This window comes from Leptosomus discolor, chromosome 7, assembly GCF_034619465.1.
Source record: "Leptosomus discolor isolate bLepDis1 chromosome 7, bLepDis1.hap2, whole genome shotgun sequence".
Classification (NCBI taxonomy): domain Eukaryota; kingdom Metazoa; phylum Chordata; class Aves; order Leptosomiformes; family Leptosomidae; genus Leptosomus; species Leptosomus discolor.
Genome location: NC_141397.1, coordinates 42,153,758 through 42,178,211, shown reverse-complemented (window position 1 = coordinate 42,178,211; position 24,454 = coordinate 42,153,758). Strand labels below are relative to the sequence as shown.

At 44.8% G+C, this 24,454-nt stretch overlaps 1 protein-coding gene across 1 annotated transcript; it reads right to left on the bottom strand.

Annotated features, from left to right (window-relative positions):
- Positions 1 to 1,054: 1,054 nt before the first annotated feature.
- ST6GAL1 (ST6 beta-galactoside alpha-2,6-sialyltransferase 1) lies at positions 1,055 to 15,935 on the bottom strand. Its single transcript, XM_009951922.2, has 5 exons — positions 15,290 to 15,935; positions 11,352 to 11,449; positions 4,825 to 4,926; positions 3,521 to 3,695; positions 1,055 to 1,587 (listed from the first exon to the last, which is right to left on the bottom strand). The coding sequence occupies exons 1-5, from the start codon at positions 15,918 to 15,920 to the stop codon at positions 1,346 to 1,348; spliced, it is 1,248 nt and encodes a 415-aa protein (XP_009950224.1). The 5' UTR covers positions 15,921 to 15,935; the 3' UTR covers positions 1,055 to 1,345.
- Positions 15,936 to 24,454: the final 8,519 nt, after the last annotated feature.

Below are 24,454 nucleotides of genomic sequence, written 5' to 3'. Positions count from 1 at the left end.
TGCAGAATGCCAGCCTCAGAGCTGGAGGAACAGCTCCGCAGCAGCCCTCTCACCAAGATGCAGAAAGAGCAGGTGAGCAGCTCCCTCCCAGCTCTGCCTGTGCTGGCACAAGACTGGTACAAGTCCCCAGGGCCACAGAGCAACGACATTTACACTGGTTTCACCAAAGCAAGAATGGGCCAATGACTTCACAGGATTTATTCAAAATAGGAGAAGAAAAAGCTTTCTTTACAGATATCATGAAACATGTCAGTACAATCCTCAATTCTGCCTGTGTTTCAGCATGAGAAGCAGAGCATGCTTTCCCTCCCCAACACTCATGAAGCATAGAAGCGATGCTTCTGCTCCCCACCTATTCAGAAAAGGCACATGGCAGCTAAGAGATCACTTTTCTTAGCTTGCAGAGAACTGGAACTCATCTAGCAGCAGCTATGTGGTATTTCTGTTACTGGAGATGAGCCAGCAAGTAATTTGCCAACAACTGCAAAGGTAGACCAGCAGAGAGCTGGAAGGAGGTACCCGTCTCCAGTAAGCTCTCCCATTTGTGCCTCAGAGCATCCTCCTCAAACTGTTTCTGAAATAAGGTTTCTTCTGTACCAAGCACAGCATTGTACTGGAGAGGTAAACGTTCGCTAAAATTCATTTTAAGCAACTAAAAAAAAAGTAAAAAGATTAAAAAGTCTTGAAGAATCACTCAACCATGAACTGCCTCCCTCTTCCTTTGCCAAAAATGCCACCTAAATGGTTTCACAAGTCTTACAATTTGAAAGAAAGTTGCCATGGTTATTTTACAAACTGTTTATAAAATCAAATTTTTCAGACTAGGAGTTTAGCTTATCAGTACACAGCTTTGACAGTGTTTCCATAAATCAGCCCTGCTCCGAAGAGCTCCTAGGACTATGGGAACAAGTTTTAAATTATTTCTCTTGTTTCTCAATGGACGAGGTTTTTGGCTGTCATAACCCCTTTGAAGCAAACCGAACTATATTTGTCATTTGATCCCGACTTGTGCAATCTCTGCTTAAAAAGCATCTCCTGTGCTTCCCGTACACCATCATCAGTTGAGATGAAGACAGAGATATCCACTTGCTGCATGAGCCTGGCTCCACCAGGAGTAAATTTATTGCAGCGGCCCATGCAGATACCATGTGGAGGTACCGCAATATATTAACACTGCCTTACAACTGGGAGAAGTTAGGCAACAAAAGTCCTAAGAGCAAGTGTTGCAACATGGAAGAGCTGTCAAAACACACCAGTGCTTAGACCTAATAAATCTGACAACCCTGATCTAAAAAGTGCTTCAACAGTCATGAAAAAAATCTTAAACACACTAAAAAACAATCTGCTAGCAATGCACGTTTCGGAAGCCGGGCAAAGTAACTTTCCCGTGAACATAGATGTCCTCATCTGTGCCCTGGTTTATATGCTTCACCAAGTTTTTCTCAAACAGGAGCGGGTGGTAAGCTCCCATGGTACAGGCACGGTCATGAAACTTCTGGTAATAGTGGCAAATGTCCGTCTGCCGTTTGGAAGGGAGAAATTCATACACATCCACTTCATCACAGAGTGTCATCATGATCACAATGCCTAGGGAAGGAAAGAAAGCAGACATCCACTCGTCAAACCAGATACATGATTAAACATTCCAGCAAGACAGGCGGTCAGCAAGGAGCATCTAGCTCCAAGGGGAAGGGTTTCCTTTTTGAACGTTCAGATGTGGGGGAGAAAACAAGTCTGGCCAGACAGGGCTGTTTTCTGAAGCTCTATCTTGCAAAGCATATAATCGACTTGATTACAGCAGGTTGTTTACAGTGACAGCCATGATAAAAGACCAATTTTTAAGAGTGCTACCATTCTCCGTGACCTTCGTGGAAACTTTGGCATCTGCCAACTGTGTACTAGAATTAGCTGATCCAAACAGCCCATATCAAATCTGCTTGGGTAAGCAGCAATGAGACTTCCACTTTTTCCCCACATGCCTCTTCTGAATGCAGGGCATGTGAAAGCACTTGTGCTTGGAGATGGCTCACCTAGCCTCTGCTCTTCAGGCTCCCCCAGCTCCCCCGCAGCAGAGCAGTGCTGCCCTCCTGTGTCTTTTGACAGGCACATGAACTACTTGAGGACACTCAGGCCAGTGCTGGGCACAGACCTGTCAACTTTCTGGCCAGATCAGAAGGAAGCCATAGTTACTGGCTACTTTTCTTCCAAGTGCAAGAAACAGCAATAATATACAAGGGAAATAGAACGGATGTATAATATGACAGAAAATTCATGATCAGAAGAACACCGTTTACAAGACACAACCCATCAAAGAACCACTCATTCGTGAAACCACTTGTTTAACTAAGGTGCATTTAAACACGTTTCCATCCACCTTTTCAAATGATAATTTTCATTCATGCTTAGGCCTTCCAGGAAACCCAGAGCTGCAAACTGGAACTCATCTGTGCCCCAGAGTCTGGCAAGGTGACTTGTTTTACAAAGCAGGTAACTTGGCCCAAAGTTAAGCCCCAGAGGCATTTGCTGTCTGATGTGGCCCAGTGCCTGCCTTCAGGTCCCTAACGCTTAAAAATTTTGCTGCTGAAGTCATTGGTTGTGCTGTTACACAGTAGTTCTGCACATCCCAGAAATGACATACTAGGTGCTGGTAAGAGTCTAGAAAACTAGACATTTGACTGGTAAAAGTAAGAAGTGACTCTGTTTACACAGAGGTAGAAGGGTGCCTGTGCCCCAGCAGTGACGGGAGCAGAGGAAGGGCTGAAGCACAGCAGTTGGACAACAACGTGGCAAATAAGACCATACACTTTACAGTCTACACTGTAACTTCAAATACATGTGAACTTCCTCAGAAGTTCACTTTTTATTCAGCTGGTCATGAGATCTGCTCTCCAATAGGAAGGAAAAGCTTTGCAATAGCTGAATGTAAAATGAACCCCTTCACCGAGAGGCTGGATTTAGCATACTGACAAACAAGACATTAGCATGCTGAATAAGGGAGAATATCACTACTTTTCAGGGCAACTATTCAGTTTGACCATCCCCAAACTCCCAGTAAGTCTTTAGATATATTTTTTTTTCCATATATATATTTCCATATTTATACATGGAAAGCATAAACAGGCAAGCACTTAGATTTCATCTGCAGTAACCAGATATATTTGCCTGACAAGATCTGAGCCTGCAGGAGCCGTATCCTTCCTCTCACACTCCGTGGGAGCTGCTCTGGCACTAGAAGCTAGAAATCCTAGAGACTATCTTGATGTTGCAATCTGCTCTCCTGTTTCCACATGGAACCAGGCCATATTTGTAACTGCTGTTTCAGAGGAGTGCTGCAAACCGCTGACTTTAACACAACTGGGCTGCTAACTTAAAGACAGGAAGCCTAAATTTTGGCATAAGACAAACACTGTAAAAGCAACTCTGATAAGCACCATAAATTTGTAGTTGTCTCTGAAAAAACACATCCTGGAAAGTTCCTGCCTGCAAACTGAACGAAAAGTTTAGAGGGCAATTATCTTACCAAGCATTCCTGATGATGGTGGATTAGGCTGAATATGCTCCAGGGAATTCTCCTGCAGAATATCCCAGAGTTGCCACTGCATTTTTGGATTCAGGATATAGAAGGGCTGCTCTGGATGTGTACTACGATACAACTTATAGCTGTCAAAAAAGTTGTAGTCTGGTTTTCTGTACCACTGCAAAACAGAAACAAGAAATCAGACTTTATTTCTAGCCACCTCTTTCCCATAACCAACAGGAAACGAGGTTGAGTGAACCTGCTGCTGCCAGAGGGAAAAGGTCCTGCTTTATCTACACACACTCACTCACTGTCCCCCACCACCTTATCTGCCCCTCGAGTCATTGTGGTGAGTTGAGAACTGCCTTAAATGTTACAGACCCTGAACCCTCTTCACACTGGAACACAAAGCATCCTGTTCTGCAGACAAGCATCCCCAACACAACCTCCTAAACCAGGCTGAGACAACTTCCATCCTAAAACTCCCCCTTTCATTAAAAACACTTAGGAAGGGTTTATGTTTTCTTAAAGTCATTCTGAGATTTTTTTCCTATGCTAAAAATGTCCCATCCTGGTTTTACTGACTTTCAAACTTGCTGTACATACACCCTCATGTCTCCTGGAGGTGTGGGACTAGACACAAGAATAAACATCAGCGAGAAAATAGCAAATGTAGTCCAGAGAAAGGAACGCAAAGACCTCTCAGTTACAGAATGGACTGTTCACTCCTACCTGCTTTCACCCTGAGCCTCCAAAGCTCATCACTTATCAAATAATGACCTTTTCTACTCAAAAAGAAAAGTGAATGCTAGAGGGATTGCACCATCCACAAGTGAAAGTCTAGGTGACACAGCAAGGAGACATTTGCTAAGCTCTTGAGAGGGTTTCCCAATCCATTCATAACACATCAAGTAAGCCTCATATCTGAACAGCGCTTGAAATATCCAAGCATCAACCATCAGCAAATCTTACAGCAACTGTCAGAAAGAGGAGATTGTCCTCTGATGAGATGACAACTGCTGCAGCCAGTAGTGACCTCCTCCTTGCAGCATCAGTCCATGGGAAAGGTGGTGACCAACTACACTTGGCCTGAGGCCCTTCACGGTGACCAGGAACAGGCAAGTGTTTCCCTAGGAGCACCCATGCATGGGATACTCTCAGAAGTACATACAGATATATCCATGATAATGGAGAGGCAAACAAGAATGGCCTTAAAAATGAATGACTGACCATATGAGGAGGAAATGGGTTAACAGATGCAATTCAAAATATGAATCTAATTTTATTTACAGAAAACTCAGCCTTACCTCATGAATTTCTGCATGATACGGTGCTGGATCCCAGACAATTAAGATTCCAGTGTTATATAGTACTTCCCTCAGGAACTGCTGCTCCTCAACAGTTACAAGCTTGAATAACAACAATAAACACAATAATATGCACTATGGTGTCAGAATTAACAGGCAGCCAATCAGTAAAACATACCTCAAGACAGCCACAGCCACCCCACTGCCCATTACTGAGCATGCCCTACTGCATGCAGGCAAAGACACAACTCACAGTGATGCCTCCCTTCCAACATCCACAGCAGTCCTATCTAGCAGCACAAGATTTAGTGGAGAGTCACAAGAAAAATGCTTTACAAGGATTTCTCTATCCATCTTCAGTAATAAAATAAGGCCAGGACCCGCAGAGTGACCCAGCTTGTATGATGGATACAACTACCAGAAGCAGGTGGGAACATCAGTTGCTACCAGTCACCAGGACAGTCCAGGAAAAGCCTAATGCAAACACGGTTGGCTTTACCAAGAACCTTCATTTGAACCATAATGAGTCTGCACGCATGTGGTTTCTCCTGAGCAGCACGAACTCAGGCAGCCAGGGCTCAGCGCTTGCCCAACTTGCTGCAAGACCACCAGTGCAAGAGACAGGAGACCATGGCATCCCCAGCTGACCCTTGGAGTGAGCCCCACCTCACCTCTCCAGAGCAGGGTGGCACAACTTGGGCAAGGGAGGTACAAATCTCTTGAGAGCAGCAATGAGAAGGAAAGCACCACAACAGCAAAGCACACAGGCTGGAGACAGTATCAGTGGAGAGAGACTGCTCCACCAGAGACTTTCCCAAATGAACAAACCCAGGTGGTTCAAACAGAGGTTGCCCTCTACAGCTCCTGACACCCAAGGGTAACCCAGGCCTACAGCAAAAAGCAAACAGTCAGAATCAAATGAGACAGGGACTGATCTATCCTCCCCACTCAAAGGTATAACCTGTACAGGCACAGCTTGCAAACATCTGCTAAAGAAGAGCATCATTATAAAAATCAGCTCCCATTTGTCCCGATTTTCTCCACAGATCTAATTAAGAGCTGGCCAATTTATCCTTGAGAATCTCAGTTGCCCGCAGCAGCAGGCTACCTTCCCAGCTGTCCCCATAACCAGAACACAAGGACTCTCTGGCCAGCCCAGATGTAAATTATTCCAAAAGCAAAAAGGGTTTCCTCACATCTGTTCTTAACTCTGAGCAGGATTAGGCTTTGGCCTTGACCACGTGTACTGCCTGGTTTCATTTCTTTACAGTAGCTAAAATATCTAGGCCACTTGTTAGCTGGAGTGCGCAACGCTGCAGGTGTGAACTTCTGCCTGCGGTCCATGGACACCAGAGGCAAGGAGAGAGCACAGCAGCTGGCATCAGCCACCCCTTAGCCAGGTATGAGTGCAATGGAGCACTGCAATGGGACAGGAACAGGACAAGGAACCAGGCGCTTTATTCTCATTTCATTGTTTCTATTAAAGGCTAGAAATCTTTCCGAAACTTTTCTGATGTGAAACGCGTGAAATGAGGATTCGAGAGAGACAGAGCATCAGAGAAAGTAAAGGTCAGCCAAGCAAAGCCATGTGAGTTGGCAGAGGCACACAGACCCACAGAGAGCTGTGACAGGCACAAAAGCAAAGGGATAAGAAACCAGGTGGGGAGCACCTCCACAGCCACAGGATGTTTGCCATTTCCTTCCCCACACCACAGAACTGGCTCTTGGCACTACTAGTTATCTACCCACCACTTAACCTGTTTGCTGGGGGAATCTGGATCCTCAGATACCTTTAGTGCCAATTTGTTCTGTTTAGAATCATAGAATAGTTTGGGCTGGAAGGGACCTTTAAAGGTCACCTAGCCCAAGCCCCCTGCAGTGAGCAGGAACATCTTTAGTTAGATCAGGTTGCTCAGAGCCCCATCCAACCTGACCTTGAACGTTTCCAGGGATGGGGCTTCTACCACCTCTCTGGGCAACCTGTTCCACTGTTTCACTACCCTCATTGTAAAAAGTGTCTTCCTTACATCTAACCTAAATCTGCCCTCTTGGTTTAAAACCATTATTCCTTGTCCTATCACAACAGGCCCTGCTAAAAAGATTGCTCCCATTTTTATTATAGCCTTTATGTACTGAAAGGCTGCAATAAAATCTCTTTGAAGACTTCTCCTCTCCAGGCTGAACAACCCCAACTCTCTCAGCCTGTCCTCAGAGGAGACGTACTCCAGTATTCTGATCATTTTTGTGGCCCTGCTCTGGACTCACTCCAACAGGTCTATGTCTTTCTCATGCTGAGGACTCCAGAGCAGGACACAGCACTGCAGATGGGGTCTCACCAGAGCAGAGTAGAGGGGGATAATGACCTCCCTTGACCTGCTGGCCACACTTCTTTTGATGCAGCCCGGGATATGGTTGGCCTTCTGGGCTTAAAGCACACATTGCTGGCTCATGTCCAGCTTTTCATCCACCAGCACCCCCAAGTCCTTCTCCACAGGGCTCCTCTTGATCCACTCATCCCCCAGCTTGTAACTGCGCTTGGGATTGCCTCAACCCAGGTGCAGAACCTTGCACTTGGCCTTGTTGAATCTCATGAGGGTCACATAGGCCCACTTCTCAAGCCTGTCCAGGTTCCTCTGGGTGGCATCCTGTCCCTCAGGTGTGTCAACCACACCACTCAGCTTGGTGTTGTCTGCAAACTTGCTGAGGGTGCACTCGATCCCACCATCTATGTCATTAATGAAGGTTTTAAACAGCACTGGTCCCAGTACGGACTCTTGAGAGACATCACTTTTCACTGATCTCCATCTCAACGTCGAGCTGTTGACCACCACCCTCTGGAGGCAACCACTCAAGCAATTCCTCACCCACCAAACAGTCCACCCATCAAATCCATATGTCTCCAGTTTAAAGAGAAGGATGTTGTGGGGGACCATGCCAAAGGCCTTACAGAAGTCCAGACAGATGACATCTGTGGCTCCTCCCTTGCCCACTGCTGCAGTCATCTAATAGCGACTATTTCTTTCTAAGTAGCTAAATTAATTTAAATTTCTACATGACTTATTTGTCTTGCCTAGCTTTTTGATCCTAATTAGTTAACTGATCTATTGATTTCTTAGTTAATTTGTTCTTTAGCCAATTCACTGTTTAGCAAGTATCCTGCCAATACAGCCCCTACCCTCCTGGTATGTTTATTGACCGTATTAAAACAAGTTCCTTCTCTTTGGCTACTCCAGCCAATGCCCTGTAATCTAAACATGCTCCCCTTTCCCATCACAATCTTAATTCCATTCCACTAATGTACCACCTCCTTTCTCTTCCTCCCCAGAGACTCATTAGCATCAATAACAGCAAACACAGCCAAAGCAGAGAATGCTCTCCATGACAGCAAGGAGCCAGCCAAGGAGAACTGTAAACAAGGTTGGGAGGAGAGAGGTACTTTGGTCCTTGGTCAGCTCTGCACAAAGGAGTTGTGTCGTACAGAATGACATTGTCACTCCCCCTGCACACCCTTCAGCCCTTATTTTTGCAAGATATGACTGCTTTCCCAGGGCAAATTGATGCCTTGTGTAAGACTGCAGGAAAATATGACATTAAAGGAAGTGGAGAACAAGTGAAGGTCTAAGAAAATAACCACAGCAATGTTAAAGAATTTCTATATTTAGAACAACTACCAAGCTTGTAGACCTACAAGCCTATCCTCAGAGCTGGGAATCTCAAATTTCTCCCCCTCCTGCCAGTATCAATCTATTAATCTTTCCCTGTGCACACAGATGTACAAGATACCCCACTCTACTGTTAAAACCATCCATCCCCAGAGATATGCTAGAGGCCGGTCAGCAAATTACAGGAAAATATCTTATTATTAAGCAACTTAGGGCCACCTGCCGCACATGTCAAAGGCATACTACACAATACAGACTAGTTCTAACAGATTAGATTCAGAACATCCCATTTCCTTCAATGGACCGAGGATTGATCAATAGAAAGAGTCAAAATAAAAGTAGCCAAGCCACAATCCCAGCCCTGTTCCCAGTGACCACTTATAATGTAAGAAAAGCCAAACCCAGAACAAGAACAAATTACAGCTTGTCCAGCCAGTACCTGATGCCTGTGAGAGCTCTCTGCAAGGCTAGGCACAGCTCCTGCAGCAAGCTGAAACAAAATCCAATCGGGCAACCCCACTAACAAGAAGGTTAAAATGGTGTCACCACAATAAGAACAGCACCGAACTATTAAAAGTGCAAATAAAAACACAGAAGAAAATGAGGCTCCCATCCCAGTGATCTCTGAAGATAACAGGGACTGCAATTAGAGCTGTTCAGCTTAGAAATTCCCAAAGAGAGACTCCTGCACTATTCACAGGGAGAGCATCTTTTGCCCTGTTCAGCAGCTAGATCAACACTGCATTTTGAGTTAACTTCAGCCTCTAAAAACTGAAATGATTTTTCTCTCCCTGTAATTGAAGTTTTCTAAGCTGGTGTCTCCATTCAGAGGGGATGGTAGGAGTTTAAAAACGTCCCCCATGGCTGCAGGCTGATCTGCATGGAGAACAGAAGCACTATAATGACATGGCTAAAACGACACTTGTCCAAAATAAGAGCATCCACAGGGAGCATTATTACTGCTCTATCAGAGCTGTACAATCACACAGTTACCCTACTCCCTGTGCAGATAACCCTGGTATCACACAGGTCACATACATGACTTCATATCATGTGAAGTTTGGCAATGAACACATCCTCCAGAGAAAGTTTTCTTAAGTGGTAACACCTATCTGACATCATAAAAATACACACAGAAGGGAAAGATAAAAAAATTGAGAGGTCAAACAGTGCAGAGGAAGAAGGATATCAGCAGCCAGATATATCTGCTAAAACCAGACTGGTTCAGAAAGGACAAACTGTCCCACATCTGACTGGTGGTTTAACACAGGTGAACTGAGATGCAGCAAGCAGCAGAACAGAGTATGGTATCAAGTGGAGAAGGTGGGACCCAAAAGCAGAAAGAGGCAGCAACAGCACAAGAAGCAAGAACATACTTCAGAAGACACACAAAATGAACTAGGGGAAGTGGTTACAAGCTAGCTCCACATCTTGTCTTCGAAGAGGATGCCCAAACTCCTGCTGCTGCTTTGAGAAACTTCAAACCTTGTTACACGGCAAGACCAATGGACTCCTCACACAGGAGCAGATGAGAAAAGCCCAGGTCTATAAATCTTAGCTTTAGGGTGAGGAAAGAAAATTGTCTTTTTGGTTCTGGAGTATAAAAGCTATGCTTCAATTCTCTATCTCTCCGCCACGCACCCCCTCAGTCTTTATGTGCCTAACAGCCTCCTCCCCCTCTTCCTGGGTGAGGAGGTGCTCATACTCTGTGCTGCAATGCTGCACCAGGTCTTTCATCCAATGACTCTTGGCCTATTCGGTATATGATGGTCCCACTCCATTCCCTCACCAGCACACATTACTGTGATTTCCTCTTCTCTCTGCATGTCTACTCTTGAAAATTTCTCCCCTCGAAATGGGCAAACATGAAGGTTAACAGTTATATGGAAGTAGGGCGCAAACGCTCTCAGAGAAGTACCTAGAGCAGAAATGGTTTCTGTTGTGGGTTGGTTCCTGAACAGGTGGCATACTAACCCTGCTAATGTATTGCTAGACATGGTCCTAACCACTAAAGAATCTGCTTCAAAGCCTACTGAAGTCCAGAGAAACTCAGCAGAGGAACAGCCTCATACCTAGAAAGAGCTCTCAAAGAGTCAGGGAAAATTTAACTTGGTAAGCAATGGCTTGCATTAAAGGTACTTTCTGCCATGCTCCGCAATGAGGTCCTGGACCCTCTGACTCACCCACCAGAACCTCTCCTGGCTGCGTGCAGGCCACAGCTCTAAAGGAGAGTTCTTTGCCAACTGTCTTCAGCCATTTAACAGCGCTGGTTAATGTGTTATCTACAAAGTCTGTGGCATCACTGGGCAGAAAAGAAGTATTGTTCTTTTATTAAAAGCCAAATAAGTTTCTTTCATTCTTCATACCCATCTCTGGGGCAGGCACACCTTGTCTCTGGGCACACTGCAGTTTGCTGAGCAGTATTAGCTAAGCTGTGCTGTTGTTCCTGCCTAATGTTTCCAAAGCACAGGTGCAAGCGTGCAGCTGGCCTTCCTGTACTAACAAAGAGGTTTCGAGCCAAAACAAAAATCACATTACCTTGTGCCTGCTGAAAACAGCAACCAGGTTACTGCAGGTTCACTAGCATGTGCTAGTTTAACTGCAGTATTCTCAGATTTATCAACTGTCCCCAGTCACAAGGAAAGACATTCTCACCCTATGGTTATCTGCCAGGGACAGGAGAAAATCAGATGGAAAGCAACAGAGTCTCCCCAACTTCATTTTAAAGACCTCCCAGCAGCAGATAAACCCAGCAGCCCTGTAGATGTTGTTATTTCAGCCTGCCGCTCAGCTCCCAGGCAGCACAGGGGAGGTAACACAGCTCTGCCATGCTTAGCCCATTCAGCACAGGTTCGTCAGACCTACCTGGGAGTTCACAAGACGAATTGTGGTCTTTTGCCCCACATCTTCTTGAAACCCCTTGACAGGAGCCCCATTGAATCTCAAGACTGCATCGTGGCTGTCTGAAAGCAAAACAGAGTGAAAACCTGTGAGCTAACAACTGGTTTTTGAGTGATAGAAGAGACACATAATAGGTTATTCACTTTCATTTCTAACACAATCTGGCCAGTCCCTGGCTTTCCACATAACAACTAGAAGTACCAATTCAGATTCTGTGGAAGAAGTTGTTAGTCTAACTTCATGATGAATACACTTTTAAAAATCCACTCTTTTTAAACTGCAATTTGCTGGAGGACTGAAAGAGCAGCCCTAGCATTTTCTCTGCACAGAGGAGTGCAGCATCTCCTGCCCTCTCCCTCTTCTTCTTCCAAACATTTCACCAGGAGTTAGACTGATATACAATTAATTTACCATGTGGCTGGCTGCAAATGAAGGAACTAGGAAATAATGGTTAGCCAGCATCCTCTCTTCCAGCCTGGAGGCTGACCAGCCTGAGAAATGTGTATAACAACCACAGTGGAAAGCAAAGCTGACTTCAGCCTGCCAGCACACCTCCCACGTTACAGAAATAAAAACACCCCTGTGCATTTAACAGGCACAGCTTGTTACACGTCTTGGCATTCACTGAATTTTCCTCTGCTAGCATCATCTCTTAAGATAGCACAGCATTCCTCCAGCACCCTCCTCTGCCTCGGCACAACTAGCCACACTGCTGTAATGCCACAAAGCCAGGCTGCTGCAGCACAGAAGGCAGTCATGCTTGGCACCCTGCCTTCTCCATGTCTACTGGCTGGATTTGGACAGGAAATCTTTCATATGATCAGAGGCACTGAGTTAGAGGGTCAGGACCAACTTCCCTGCCTTTGCACTGAGGCCACACAACCACAGCTCACAGCAGCTGCAGTCAGGGGGAACTGTAGAGTCCCCAGCCAGGGCAGAAGGGCTCGCCTGCTCCAGAACTGGGTCATTTTGAGGCCATTTTCTTGAAAACAGGGGTGTTCTCACAAGCAATGCTGGAGGATCAGTAATCACTGGCAGTGAATACTAGCTTCTCAGCTACTTCATTCTCACAGACAAGTGGATCTTGTTTAGAGCTCTTCCAAAGCAACACACAAAACCCAGAAAGGTGATGTTTCTGAAGATCATGTGTTCATGCTGAGAAGCAGCTCTGCAGTTACTTTAACTCCATGTCCTACCTTGCACCATCAATGGAGTACAGGGTTATAATTTCCCCATATAACTTCAGCCAGGCACCAAACATTATTACACCCTAAACTAGCATTTTAAAAGGGTATTTAATGACTGCACAGGCAGAGTAGCTGGCTCTCTGAAGCACTCTGTCTCAAGGTGGTCGTGCTGCATTCGGTATCAGATTTTCCACTGGCACATCACAACCTCCAATAACACCAAGAGCCCAGTAAGATATAAGTTGCTTGTTTACAAGCTTCTCCCCGTTCTGATCTGCCAGCCTCCCTTACATTGACTACTTGCTTATTTGATATCTTACTGTGATTACACAGAATAAATATTTCCTGTAACAATAATTCAGAAATCCATTGTGCTCATCTACACAAATGCTTCATTTTAAGCCTGCCAGATTTAGTATCTTTATGGCACCTTCCCCCAACAAAACCACTGCTTTTGCTACATGGAAACATGCCAGGTCAAAACTGGGAAAAAAAAAAAAAATACACAAATACACTGAATGCTCCTGAATCCTTCAATATTCACCCTGCCCAGCTCAAGGCTGCGAGTACCCAAAACTCTGCAGAATCACTAGCAGAAGTGACTGCTTGAGCAGAAGGGTTAAAGTCTGCAACCCAGGCACGAGGAACACAAGCCAGAGACACAAGCAGGGGTTAACGGCACTCACTTCGGGCACATTACACAGTGACCTTTCCCGCATCCATCCCTTATGAATTGGAACAATCTGGTGCTTCAGTTTCAGGGACAGGCTCAGAGACCAGCCGTATGAACAATGAAATGGTGTTTCTCATCTGACATCCTTTCAGCTATGCTGCAGCCACAGCACAGCCCACTGCACTTCTTGGTTGCTCTGATACCGAATCCAGCACTTGCATGGACTGCATTAATAAACACCACCCTCAGCTCTTGAGAGGGTCTCCTTACAGAGGAGCAAGCATTTTTATCAGTATGCTGGAGTCTAACAGAGACACCCTTGGACACAAGCCGGCTGGTCAGGGGAGGGCATTCAATACAAGGTCATTTCTATGGAAATCTTTAGCTACTGAACTTCAATAGGCACCTAAACAAGCCAAGACAAGTACTCAAAAGGAAAAGTCAGAACTGGCTTCCCAAGTCTTGACCCACCTGGCCTTAAACACTCCTAAGGGGCGGAAACAATTACATCAACCAACTCCCTCCTGTAATTTTTACCAGAAGGCAATGCTATCCTGGTTCATACCACCCCAATCTTTTTCTTAGCATTTTAACACACTTCAGACTGTTCAACCTCATTCTAGTGCCTGTCCACCTGCTCTGTGGAGCACAGAGGAGTTTGGGGGAGAACTGAGCAAGTACCAAAACAAAACCCTGACCTTCCCACAAGCATTCAGGGACTATGATTCTAAAGGCTGTGCCCAAGTTGTCCATGAGTAATGTACTAAAAGCTATCTATCCATCTGCTTATTTCAGAGGATGAAGGCTATCTGCAGCTTAGTGCAGACCAAAGGGACCTGATCCAACAGACAATTTACAAACACACTGAAGTCTGCAATTTCCACTGGAAAGAAAACTCCTAGGCTTTAAAACTTCTCCTTAGTGAAGCTGCAGTTTAGCAAAGCACGAATCATAACTGACCCTCAATCAACAATTAATGAAGAAAGCTGAGGGAACTGCAGGCACAGGAGAATTATTGCCAGGCACAAAATCCTGAGTTGAAAGCTGAAGAGCTAGTTTCCCCTGCACGCTGCTTTCTTAAAGACACAAAATTCTTTGGTATCAAAACTTGCTGCTTTATAATCCACAGTACAAGACCAATGCTTCAGCATTTATTAATTAATGCATTAACCTCCAATAAATATCGTCAGATAAGACTTTGCAAAGCATCACAAACTTTGTCTAAAGAAGAGATAAAAGAAAGCCCTGTAAAGCTTTTCTGTGGTGGTCTGGGCCACTCAAACTCAGCCACTGCCTTATGGTTCACAACAAAGCAGTGCCACTTTTGGAAAGCCATGCACAAGAACTACAACATCACTAACTGGAAGGAACCTATGAAGATTGCTTGTGTCCAGCCCCTCAGCCCAATGCTGGGTCAACTACAGCAGATTGCTCAAGGATTTGTCCAGTGGTGTTTCTTCTCTTTAGGGTTTTCTTTTATTACTTCTCTGGGGTCCTTCTGAATGAAAAGTTTTCTGACTGCTGACTGCAATGAGCGCATTGGCATTACTCAGCCCACACCAAACCATCTCAAGAAACAAACACTTGAGAAACCAAGACCTCTCTCTGGTATCCTGTATTAGTACTACCCTTGAATAACGCCAATACGATCATTAAAATTGAAAGGACTAGTACAATACAATACCCGCGCATATATCATGTCCTCTCAGCTCAGCCCAACCCTTCCATGCCTTTGGGCTTGCCTGTTTTGGTCTGCCCAACAGCTAAGGCTCCCAGGCATTGTGATCTAGGGCATTATAATGCAGCCTACAATGTGTGGTGTGTACAGTGAGAGAGGATGAGAGTATCTGATCATTACTCCCATCACTTCCTAGGCTGTAACGTTCACTAACTTCAGAAGAAGTATAATATTTCAACTTATTTTAAACACCTCTGTGACCACACCAGAGACTTATTGGTAAGAGCATGACACTAGTTACTTCTGTTCGGCCTAAGTTATAAAACAATGTTATTAGAATTTATGCTAATAGAAAGATACCAACCTATCTCTTGTCCCAAATGAGATGATTTCAGAGACCCTGCTGAGGACACGACAGCACAGCGACCCAGGCGGCCCACTGATTCATTGAGGCTTTTCCCTGGTAGGTATTGCTGCCATTCAGAGGTATCAAATGGACCATCTGATCCCTGTATCATGGTCACATTCACCCTGTCCCGTAGCTGGCAGAGCAGCTTCTCTGGACTGAGTTTAGCCGTGTTCCTCTTCCCTTTGTAAGTCACATTGTACTTGTTCATGGACAGGTAGTTTTTTCTGACCTTCTGCAACCTGGGTATGAGATTTCTGGATGAACTGTCCTTATCCCATACCTTCACAGAGTCTGCTGCTTTCTTGAACTTTTCAGCTGTTCCAGAGGTGCTGCCTTTTACTCTGTTGTGGTTACCAAACCACGTTTTTGGTATCTGACCCAATTCACCAGGTGCTTCATGGAAAAGACCCTGTGATTTAAGTGTGTTCCGTTTTTCTGAAGTCCTGTGACCCTGCAAATCATCATTCTCAGTCTTGAAAGGAACGTAGTAGCTTCTTCTTGTCTCTCTCCACAGGCAAATTGTCAGTGCTACCAGTATCACCACAAGAACACACATGGATTTTCTCAACACATTGATGTGAACCATAGTGTACGGTGCATCCAAATGGGACACTGAACACAGGGCAGGAAGCTGGTCCTGGGAAAGCGGAACACATCTCCGTCAGGGCTGCGTGCACAGGCATGCATGTGTACAAACATCAGTGTGTGGGCAACGGGAGGGGAGGGAGAACATAGGGATAATTTAAAGTTCCAGGCTGTTTAAGGATCTCACTTCCAAGTGCTCAAACATCAAACAGAAAGACTTGAGCAGGGTATTAGCCATCACATGCTATGTAACAGTGATCTGAGGCCACTGCCACTCAACCCATTTTACCATTCCCTTCCACAAGTGACAGTCAAGCTTGACATAGCCAGTATCATACCAGCACCAGAGTAAGCCTCCACTTTCCTTTTTTTTCCAGCTCCCATCCCAGCCAGCCAATATCCAAATCCCACCACCAGCATTTCCGGAACTGAGCTTCTACTTGACTATATGCATGAACACTAACGAAGCTTATAATGAGTATATAACTGTTGAAATAAAAGCTGTGAGTTCATGAACAGCAAGAGTTTCACCAGCCTGGTAATGACATACTTGGTGACTTCACAGGAAACTCCTGTAAATCTGCAGTGGGCTGAGCAATGTTTGGGTTCATAAATGCACTTTGATAAACATTACTCAAGGTACATTACCCTTGGAGATCGCAAAGCCAGACCCTGTTGTACAGTACTCCTGTCCTCTTTTGCACATATTAACAGACACCTCTAGCTGCCATCACATTATAAAAGGGGGCAATTCAATAGCAGGAATACCCAAAGGGCAGCTCAACCTAGGCAGCAAAGGGGCTGGTGCAGGAAAGACATGCTGAGGCATAAACACCTTGTGCGCAGCACACTAGACCACAGAAGACAGAAGGGCAGTGGCTCATTTCCCTACATGGCTCCTCTAGGATGTGTCCAAGAACATGGGAGTGGTATGGAGACACGAGGTGTCCCAGTGCTACTCAGAAGGCAAACACATGCAGACCACTACCCATCCTAGGGAGACCCTAGCGACAACTCCCTCCTTGATCATCTTGCTGAAAGCAAGGTGTGCTAAGCTGTGGTACTGAGAAGCCACTGAACTACCAACATACTACCTGAGGACAATGCAGCAGCTCTCCAATTCAGGTCATTTTTGGCTGTTGTAGATTTTCTTCCAAGGGTTTAAGCAGGATATCCCAAAACACAACAGTTCTGTGATATGCTGTAGAGTTCAAGAAACACCTGCAAAAAAAAAAAAAAAAAAAAAAAAAAAGGAAAAAAAACCTATTATGGAAGAATCTCATGGTTCTGGGGATGAGCAAGTATTTCCTCAGATAAGCCCTGCGGTCCCACAAAAGCTGTCACTCAGACATGGAAGGGCCAGCACCAAACACATTAACACCACATAAGCCTTTTAGACACTTAAATGCCCACTCAAAATTGGCATATTCCTTCTTAGTCTGAAATCTACTTTCAGCTAAAGCAGGAACTGGTTCACACGCTGCCTGCTCTATGCTCTCACCAGACCAACAGCCTTCTCCATTAAGAAGTTTTGAGCAGTGGATACACCAGCAATACTGTCAAAGAAAAATCTAGTCCTGATGCTTAACACAATGAACAGGACAAAGGAAAGAAAAAGCTAACTTTTTTTTAAAAGGGAAGTATCTTACTGCCTATTCTTGGGCAATTCTTTCTCAAATGCAACAGCAGAGAAGACTCCCTGCTTTTTCAGAGTCAGCTGTATGAAAACTTGCTTTGTAACATATATCCTAACCCACAGGTCTTCACAAGATGGACAAACGTATTTTAGACTTTATAGCTTCACTCTACCAAGAAAATGCAGCAAGAGAAAGGGAGATTTCGCAGTGTTATATAATTCAAGAAGTAGCTTGCTTTTGCAGGAACTCTGAGTCAGTACAATGCTACATAAGCTAAATTACAAATGCTACCATTCATAAGATTAAATACTAAATTATTAAAGCATCCTAATGCTGACTAATTACATTCTCTTTTAACTCTATTAAGGAACTCATCCTGACTTCTTGTCGCATTTGGGACAGGACACAACAAGAGTATATGCAAGAAGGCAGTCTTTATTAAGCTACAAAAGCCAAGATGGCCGAGATGGTGCAGCAGAAAAAACATACCTTTTTATAACTTTTCTTATCTGTCCACCTGTTCATGCACTAAGGCTGCTAAAATGATTCGCTCAATAGCTCTGTCCATTCGCCTCTATTCACATACTGATTGGCTGGAGCTCCTACCGTATTTCCCACTTCATCTACTGTTCTCTTGCCAAATTTCTGCTCTGTGGTATTCACTTGTTTGGTCTCTTCTTGCTCAGTCTCTTATCACTTCCTCAAACCTCTTTACAACATTCTTCATCCACTTCTTTCATCTTCTCATGGGTATACTGGGATGTTGTCGAGGCCAATTTCATCTTCTTCAGTCAGGCTATCCCCAACAATTTCTCACAGAGCAGCCCACTTAAAAAGCAAACATTATTCTAGCCCCACTTCATAAACTAAGAAAAAAAAAGTTTCAGTTCTAGAAGCACAAGTAATTCTAGCTTTTATTGAAGTCATTCCCCCTGCCTTGACAGATCATCTCACTTTTCGTTTGCTTCAGGAGAAGTGCTAGAAAGGCACGCTGAAGTCCTTTTGGTCAGTATGGTTTCAGATGCAAAGGTATAGCAGTCTGAGGAAGGGGTGGCTATCAGGAGGGGATGCAGGACACCGCTGTGCTCTCTTCTGTGAGCAGTTAACACAGGGTTCTCTGCGCTGTTTACAGTTCCTGTTCTGCTGTGGTCTCTGCAAGACACTCTCAGCCCCCCCTCTCCCCCTGTCCCCTCCACAGCTGGAGATCCCTGTGGGCCAACCCGCTCAGCGTCTGCCTGGTGTCCTTGGGAACAGAAGACAGGAGACTGCAAAAGCCAGCTAAAGAGGAAAGCATCCCTGAGTCAGCCTCCATTCTGTCAGAGGCTCTACAGCAAATCAATGCTTACACAGCTACGTTTTCCAAATCGAGACAGAGAAACACCAAAAGAGAGTTGTCCAGTCTCAGCCTAGTACAAAACTCCGAGACACCTCCTTCCAACCACGCTTTGTGTAGACCCCAACCTGACTTTATTCATGCTGTACTTCTTTACACAAGATGATGGTCTAGCTTCTGGGAAACTCAACAAAGATCTTCTGCACAGGCAGGACAGAGTCTCCACACCACGAGAGGTGCATCAGCTGTCCCACTGCCCTGCAGAGCAGAGCTCTTTGCTTCGGGCCCTGGAGGGCTCTGCCATGCTTTTGACTTCAGAAGCCTCTCCTGATCAGTTTCCTGATGTAGGTGATAACAGGCGCATCTCAGTACCATCAGCTTTTGTTTCCCACAGCTAGGATAGTCTAGAGGACTGGCAGGTTCATCATGGTGGAACAACCTTACAGTTCATTGCAAGTTCCTGCTGCGATGCTCCTGCCGATGCCGCACAGCAGAGGATGCCCAACAAGTCACACCTCCTCTCCTCCCCGGTCATACAAAGGAACCTGGAACCAGCACCCAGCACAACGTGATCATAACCTTTGATGACTGTGCATGCTGCTGCAATGTGAACAGTTACTTTGCTTTGATTTATAAGTTGGCAAAGTAGGTTCTGCAAGCAAGTACATTTTAGCAGAGCTACAGCATTTCAAGGTACCTTTTGTTCACCAGGGGTTCACTGCAGTTCAATTTAATTATTACCACTACTTCACGTGATAGGATTTTATTTTATTTGCTCAAGTAGTGTCCTAACATGAGGTGCCTCTCAAGCATTCTGCCATCAAACTTTTTCTGCCAAACAGGAAGGCAGCTGCTCTTCCAGGCAAGGTAGGATAGCCCACAAGTGGTGCTCTCTTTCCACACCTTTAGTAAGAGGTACTCTCATGTGCTTCTGTATCACAGCATAATTAGTACAAAGGTGGTCTTCTGGAGGTGATGGAAACTTATCACCCTCGCAAAGCACAAGGTGTCAGCTGTAAGTAACAAAGAAAGGACAAAAAAAAAAATCCTCGAAACCTATAAAAATACTTAAATAACTGCTGCCTTCTTGAAACCTAGAGCCTGATGGGGGTAAATTAATCCTGTGCAGAGAACAAGTGAGTGATGCAGTTATCTTCAAGGCAGTTAGGGAATTATATTCTGTCTGCACACTCATACTTAACCTTTATTGTCCAAGTATCTCACTGGAATCAAATCTTAATCATCAAAGGACAGAAGAGTGTGAAAGTCCTGCTGCCTCTCATGTCCCAGACACTGCTGTCTACCCAGAGAGCTGCAGCCAGCAGTGCCGTGGCAAAGAACACCAGGCAACCCCCATTTCCACAACCCACAACAGATTTACCCTAAAACTGCTAACAACAGTGTCTTCACCTTGTTAAACAAAAAGTTTGAAACCCTTACCTGTCTCCTATAGTGATTGGCAGCAGATACACAGAGAAACCACGTAAGTATGGACAAACATGTATTTCTCTTTCAGTAAATGCACACAGCTTCCAAAAAGCTGTGTAATCAGCTGTACCAATGCCCGTTCTCTCCTCATTTGTTTAACTGCTTCTTGAAACCACTCGTATTTCCCAAACAGCCCAAGGCAGTGAATTCTGCAATCATGCAGGACAACCCCACCTCTCTCCACATCAGCAAACCCGATCACACTGACAGTAATCCTGCCTTTATTTTCTGCACAGCGTTCATGGTTGCACCACCTCCCCTAGCACCCTCCTTCCCTACGCATTGCTTTTCCAGGCTGAATCCCACTTGTTCCAATCCCTCCTTGCACAGCAGCTTTTTCATACCTCCAACTCTCTTGGTCAACTTCCCTGGCACCGTTTGCAGCCTGTGAACATCCCTTGAGGCAGGCACACTGGGACATCCCAGCTGCACATGCTCAGGCCACGTGATCCGGCAGCAACATAACAACAGGTCTGCTTTGTTCTCCTTCCAGAACTTCCTCCACTTCTATTTCCCTTCCTGACCTTTTCTAAGGGCTGAGCTCTAGGCTGTCAGTAATGACTTCAGGATATTTTGCAAGCAGCACTGACTCACTGAGAGCTGTCCCCAGCACTGGGCGGAGGCAGGAACAAAATATAACTAAAGAGTATTATCTTACCCCTGCTAGCACAGGCTTCCTTTGCTATTGCACTGCCCAGGCACCCAGGATCACCAGATCCTTCTGCTGCTGCCTGGTGTTTTCTCTAGTCCCGGCAGCCCTCTGAAGACAAAGCCAGCCAAGCCCATAACCTAGCCCTTCCTTCTCTCCTTTGCAGATCCATTATCGTTGTTCAGTGGCAGAGATCTCTGAGCAAATTCCTGTGGAACTTCTGTGAAACCTGACTGCTTGGTTTCCTACCCACTATGCAGTCACTAATCCTGGACAGGAGCTTTCTCATCCTACAACAGCTTAGGGTTTTGGCTTTTTTTTTTTTCTTGAGGCTCTTAGTGAGCAATCTCACCAAAACCTTGAAAATTCAAGCATGCTGTTTCCCTCTCTCCAGGTTCACTAACTTCTGAAAATGAGAGAAGAGGGAACAGGCAGATAGATTTGAAACCTGATTCTTCTGCAAACAGATGATAAGACTTCTCCATTAATTCTTACAGGCATTAGTTATTTTTATTATGTTTACTGGTCTGAAGCAACAGATCCCACCAGAGTATCTCTGAAATGCAATCACGTCAAAGAATACTTTAAATTTAATTGAAACAACTATTTGAGAGATGCAACCCCTGGAGATGGGCATGTGCCGGGATAACATCCACCTGTTCTACTCTCCTTGATCCCTCCATTCATACATCAGCATCATTTGCCTGCAGTTTTCTTGCTTTGATGTATGGATAAAAGCCTTTTACTTTATCAAGTTGTTCCTCAGTCTTCTTTGGGGTACTGTGATAATGACTTCATATTTAAACTTAGAGTATTTACATTTCTTTCCAGCTTTCCTTCATTTATGCATTTCCATCTGTACCCACAACTGTGCCGTGCCTAAATACAAAGCTGTAAACATTTTTGAATGTTTTTATGCTCCCCCATATGAACATTTTATACTCCAACTATACCATTTTATTCTTTTTTTATACATTCTCAGTACTAACTCTTTCCTCCACCCAGTACCCCTGGTAAAGCAACTGTGAAGACAGCAGTGGCTGGTAGCAGAGGCAGAATGAGTTCACATGAAAGTGTGTGAAAAGAAGGTACCTGAAGAGGAAAAGACATGGAGGTGTAGGGCAGGAATCCTTCCATTCAAAGTAAAATAACTTACCCAAGGAACCTGAAGAGGAGAAAAAAAATGGGATTTGAGAGTAACCTCTAATCCACATCTGCTCTTAAAATTCCCTATTCCTGTCCTGGGGAAAAAAATATTATCAAGAGCCTTTATAGTATTAAACAAATAATGATCATGCTATTTTGCAAATGAAGAAGCTACACTTTTCATATACTCGATACCTCAGATGAAAGGTGATAGTACATTCGTTAAAGGTAAATATCTGTCCCTCTGAAGCTGAGTTTCAGAAGATCTCTCTGACACTTTATTTACCCTGGCTTGTCAATTCAACTGTGTGTATTTCAATTTTGTAAACATACACACAGGGAAGACTCACTTCTAGCAATTTTTTGGATTTTTCCAAAACGTCACTGCGCTGTGAAAATAAAACCTGTTGAGCCATACATTTAAAGTAAGTGCTTCCAATGCCAGCAAACAGAACATTAAAAAAACAAAGTGGAGATTGAGAAATTTTTACATGGAGAATAAGGAGGTTTTTTACACGGAGAATGAGGAAAATAAGTGAGGAACATGGTTAAATTTCAGATGACACGTTGAGGAGCTATATAAGTCACTTGCTAATGAAATAAATCGTTCCATTAGTCCTGCCTGCATTAAAAGTTTCTGCATGTGCCATAAAAAATATGCTGCTGTCACAGCTGAAAAAAATCCTCCAGGAGAACAGGAGAAGCAGATTTTGGCAGGGAGGCACAGGGGAAAGTTTAAGCATGTGTTTCATTTTGGTTTTACGTGTCAACAAACATTGGGATTTAATAAAGGCAGAAGCCTTCATTTCTGGCTGTCAGCCCTTTATTCCCCCTCCATTCTGAGGTCCGGTGTTGTTTTTGGAGGGTTCTACATAGCAGCACACTGCCTCCCTTTCTGCCCTAATTAAAAAGCAGCAGTTTTGCTTTCACTCACCAGGCACCTGCAGAACCGCATGGTCACCATCAGCCCCTTAGACCCAAGCAAGAAGCGACCCGTGCTGTTGTAGCTTTCTGCCTCTAGCTCCCACCACACCAGCAGCCAGCACATGGTCTTAAACAAAGCCCATGTTTGGAGCTGTTGGAGCTCAGCTCTAATAAACCACTTTACGTTAGCAAGTATGACATGTGATAACAAATCCGCTCCAGGGCATCTGAACCAGGTAGCCCATGCAGTTAAGGACATGCCAAGTATGCCCACCAGCACCCACAGGGCTGAGAAGCAGCTTTCCCAAGAAGTGAGCGCCTCTGTTTGCTGTTGCAGTCCTATCTGATCAGGAGCAGGCACAAACATGCAAGTGTAGGCACTGTCTTCAACACCAATGTACCGACAGAGGAAGGGACGATTCAAACACCAGTGTTACAGCACAGCCATGCTGCTTCAACAGCTGGTGACTGTAAAAGGGACATTCCTTCTGCCCCTTTGCCTACCTGTTCAGAGACTGGCCTCCACAGAGGGATGACCTTCAGCTCCAACAAGTGTATCACATTACCACCCTTCACTCCAACGCTGTCAGGAAAGCAGTTAACACCAAAAAGTGTACCTTCTTCTGCAAAGCCACAAGCTCCAACCATCGCCTTGACCAGAAGCAAGAGTCCCTGACACCGTTGACTAAAGGAGAAATGGGCTACTGCAGGGTCCTTTGCGGGTGCAGGAAGATGGAAGGACAGTTTAACTCTTAAAGACAGGAAAAAATAATTATCAAGGCATGCCATGGTGGAGAATACCACATACTTGTTTCTTGCTTGGTGAGTTACTCACCCAGAGTGTTTATGAGCTTCAAAACAGGACCAAGCTCTCAGCTGGTGGGAATAGCACCTCTCCATTACAAAACCCTGCTTCCTACCCCACAGACAGACACCTTCCAAATATTTCTTTTAACAGTAATGGTCAGGAAAGAGACCCCACCTGCACAGGGTGCTAGCATGCCCCAGGCAAGCCCCAAGTACTGGCAGCGTGTTCCTGCTCAGATGTGGTGAGACAGCCACTGCAGGAGATTTCAGAGTTCAGTTCAACACAGAAGCCATTTTATGATGGGCACATGCCCATGAGAGCCTCACTCAGTAAAATATTTGGAGACCACTGCTGGTAACAAACCTTTTCAATTTCTAAAATTGCCAGTTTCAGGTTTAAATTGAAGAAAGAGAAAGAAAGTGCATCATACCATGCATGAACAGTACCAATTCCCAAAAGCAATGCTTCTCCTCACATACCCAGGCCCCTCAGTGATACGACTTTGCAAGTGAGATTTTCATTATCAGTCAGCTTTATTATAACTGTTCCC